Source organism: Phalaenopsis equestris, unplaced genomic scaffold, assembly GCF_001263595.1.
Source record: "Phalaenopsis equestris unplaced genomic scaffold, ASM126359v1 Scaffold000489, whole genome shotgun sequence".
In the NCBI taxonomy this organism is placed as follows: Eukaryota; Viridiplantae; Streptophyta; class Magnoliopsida; order Asparagales; family Orchidaceae; genus Phalaenopsis; species Phalaenopsis equestris.
Window position 1 is genome coordinate 75,351 of NW_018164929.1, and position 3,472 is coordinate 78,822.

General features: G+C 41.3%; 2 protein-coding genes across 3 annotated transcripts in view; one reads left to right on the plus strand and one right to left on the minus strand.

The window, feature by feature from the left end:
- LOC110028124 (GTP cyclohydrolase 1) lies at window positions 1-2,194 on the plus strand. The gene is made up of 2 exons (XM_020729854.1): window positions 1-441; window positions 707-2,194. The coding sequence occupies exons 1-2, from the start codon at window positions 243-245 to the stop codon at window positions 1,972-1,974; spliced, it is 1,467 nt and encodes a 488-aa protein (XP_020585513.1). The 5' UTR covers window positions 1-242; the 3' UTR covers window positions 1,975-2,194.
- An 811-nt stretch (window positions 2,195-3,005) lies between these two features.
- Window positions 3,006-3,472, minus strand: part of LOC110028122 (glycine-rich RNA-binding protein 2, mitochondrial-like) — an 11,234-nt gene continuing 10,767 nt past the window's right edge. Inside the window, exon 5 of one of the 2 annotated variants that reach the window (XM_020729852.1) lies at window positions 3,006-3,391. In XM_020729852.1, the coding sequence (XP_020585511.1) occupies window positions 3,278-3,391 (114 nt within the window). In that variant the 3' untranslated portion in view covers window positions 3,006-3,277. The remainder of the gene's footprint in view (window positions 3,392-3,472) is intronic. The other variant, XM_020729853.1, reaches the window with a different exon arrangement.

Genomic DNA, 3,472 nt, shown 5'->3' on the forward strand with positions numbered 1-3,472 from the left:
TTACCTTCACTCCCGCACCCTTTAAACTTTCTTCCCCAATCCGTCGGTTGATTTCATTCGTGTAGACTCTTCTTCTTCTTCGACAACTACCGGTGGAGAATACACCTCCCCGCTCTATTTATCTCTGTACCTGTTCTGTCCAATTATCTATCTCGTCGTTGTGCGGCTCGCTTTCCAACCATCAACTTTTTCCCCCCACTCTCTCTCTTTTTCCTCCCTCTGTTTTGGTGGAGGAGGAAGGGATGGGGGCGCTGGCGGAAGGGCAGCTCAATCCGAACGTGTCCGAGATCACTTCCGGCGGAGGAGGGAGAGGGTCGGCGGCGGGAACGATGGAGAATGCGGTGAAGATCCTTTTGATGGGCTTGGGGGAGGATTCTGAGAGGGAGGGGCTAAAAAAGACGCCGATGCGCGTAGCAAAGGCTTTCAGGGACGGCACGAGAGGTATCACTCGTCTTGCTTTGGTATCTATTGTCTTAGATCTGCTATATTTCGATCCAAAGATGGCATTTTGATGCGGATTTCTATTGGTTTCTGTACTTGGATTTGATTACTTCCTGTTGCTTACCTCCTGCAACTCGTTTGGTGGGTTTCCGAGAGTTTAATTTTCGCTAGTATTTGAGATATTTATAGTCATGTTCAATGCCTGCCAAATCTAGGTTTTGTCTTTGTTCGTACAAGGGAGTAAAGATTTCGCTCATGCTTGCAGGTTACAAGCAGAAAGTGGACGACATTGTGCATGGAGCCCTATTTCCTGAAGCCGGCTTGGACCATGGAGCAGGGCAAGCTGGAGGTACAGGTGGTCTGGTGGTCGTCCGAGACATCAATCTATTCTCTTATTGTGAGTCCTGTCTGCTTCCTTTCAGCATTAAATGCCATGTAGGTTACGTTCCTTCAGGACAAAGAGTTGTAGGACTCAGCAAGCTTTCCAGAGTAGCTGATGTCTACGCTAAAAGGCTTCAAGAACCGCAAAGACTGGCCGATGAAATCTGCCAGGCTCTGCAGAATAGCATCCAGCCAGCCGGGGTTTCCGTGGCCCTTCAATGTTGGCACATCCAGTTCCCTGAGGCTTTGAAATGCAATTTGGATCCAATGCATCCTTCTAGATCCAGCACTCAAGGTTGGATGCATACTTCAGTCTGTTCAAACACTGGAGTTTTTGACCAAAAGAAGAGTTCTTTCAGGGATGAGTTTCAAACTCTACTAAAATTCAGTAGTGTGAGCTTTGGTCTGGACAATGTAAGTTCTTTGATCCATTCATGGTGCCCATCGAGATCCATTCATGTGCCCGAATCCAAAGGTCACATATCGAACGGTAGGATTTGTTACAGGCCAGTAGTTTCTCATGCTGCCATGGTAGCAGCAGTGGCTTCAATGATTGTATCACTTGGTGAAGACCCTTCAAGAAAAGAGCTTGTCGGGACTCCATATCGTTATGTGCATTGGCTTATGAACTTCAGCAGATCCAATACAGATACGAGGCCGCAAAATGGCTCTGTTGTGGATGCCATGGATTCTCATGGAAGTTCAAATGGTTATATTTACGGGGAAAGTGAGATGCGCTCGGAGCTGAATTTACCCTTCTGCGCCCAATGCGAGCACCATCTCCTCCCATTCCATGGTGTGGTGCACATTGGCTACTTCCAGGATGGAGAAAGGAGAGCCATTGATAGATCTTCTTTGCAAGCAATGGTCCATTTGTATGGCTGTAAGCTTCAGGTGCAGGAAAGGCTTACGAGGCAGATAGCAGAAGCTGTGTATTCGGTGCTTGGAAGGGGAGTAATGGTGGTTGTGGAAGCAAATCATGTGTGCATGATATCAAGAGGTATAGAGAAGGTGGGAAGCAGCACAGCGACAGTTGCTGTGATGGGTCAATTCTCCACAGATATTACAGCCAAGGCTTTGTTCCTGGAAACCATATCAAAGGTTACTGCTGCTGCTGCTGCTGCTGCTGCTGTGATTTTCTCTGTTTCTTGAATCTTCAAAATTTTGGTAACTTAAAGTACTATTTGGTTTGTAAGGGGTACAATTGTGGCAAGAGAAATGCATACAAGTTTTATATGAGAATTTACAGCACTCTGTATTTGATTTGCTTTACTCCACTGAGAACTCATAGCTGATTTAAAGAGATATGAGCGGCTAAGAATTGATTGTATTAAGTTGAATTTCATACTGTTTTAAGTGAAATTTTTTTTTTTCCAAATTAGCAACGCAAGCGGTCTCACATAATTATTGATGAGAACTGTCTTTATGAAATTATGGGCTTTATTTTAAACAATAATTTTTGGTGAGGCTCACAAATCTACCTGACCAAACCTCTTCGATGAAGATAATCAAAACTTTAATTTTTATACTTGTTACCACTCTTCTTACCTATGCAATGAAAATTGTATTTTACCTTTTAAACGTTGGCAATGGTAATTTCTATGCTGAGATATGAAAAATATGAATATTATAAACATAAACATCAACCTTTAGGTGTTAAATATGTAAATCGATAGGAATTGTGGTATGTATGTTAATACCCCATCATTTTTCTATCTAATTCTCACTTAATATTATTTTGTATTTTGAATTACACTAAATAAATGTATTCATAAACAACTTTTTTATGATATAAAAATAAAAAAAACCCAAAAGATGATTATTGAATGAGCATGAGCTTCACATCTTATAAAATCGAGAAAATTTTCCAATATATATTACAAAAATTTGTAAGATAAATAAATATGAATTGCTTTGGCCATATGTCAAAAAAGTTATACCACAATTGTTCTTGAGCTGAGCGCAATTTTGTATTAGTCTTATAGTTGAGTATTGTCAAAAATTGCATTATAAGAAATCTAAAAATCATATAAACATTGCGGAGAAATCATAATCAGCAAAAAGTTGCCACTAGCCAAGTTTTCCTTCCCAACCAAACGCTTCCCTTTCACTTTCCCTCACCAAACACAGCCAATGTTGACCGGAAAGAAGGCAGAATCACTTCAAATTTTCCAATTTTATCATTCCTTCAAAGTATGCAGTACAAGAGAACATCCAGAAATAATGAAAATAAGTTTTAAAATCACACTTGAAATCATGAACACAATCAACAAAAAAGACTGACACAGAACAAATTGAAAAGAAAGCTAACATCACATTTGTATGCTCACTTAAAATCCAGAACAAAAAGCTGAAATATGAACAAAGTTGATTGAAGCTGGAACAAGACTTTGTTGCCTGAACTTAAATCGCCATCCATCTCAGCGTGCTTGCTAATCCCAGAACCATTTTCTCATTAATACCCACCTGAGCCGCCAAATCCCCCGGCACCGCCACCATAACCCCCGCGAAATCCGCCAGAAGGTCTATCATTTGCAAAGCTCACACGAATGCTTCGACCATGCAACTCCTAATAAAAACAATGCACGCAGATTAGAGAGAGAGAGAGAGAGAGAGAGAGAGAGAGAGAGAGAGAGAGAGAGGAGAGGGG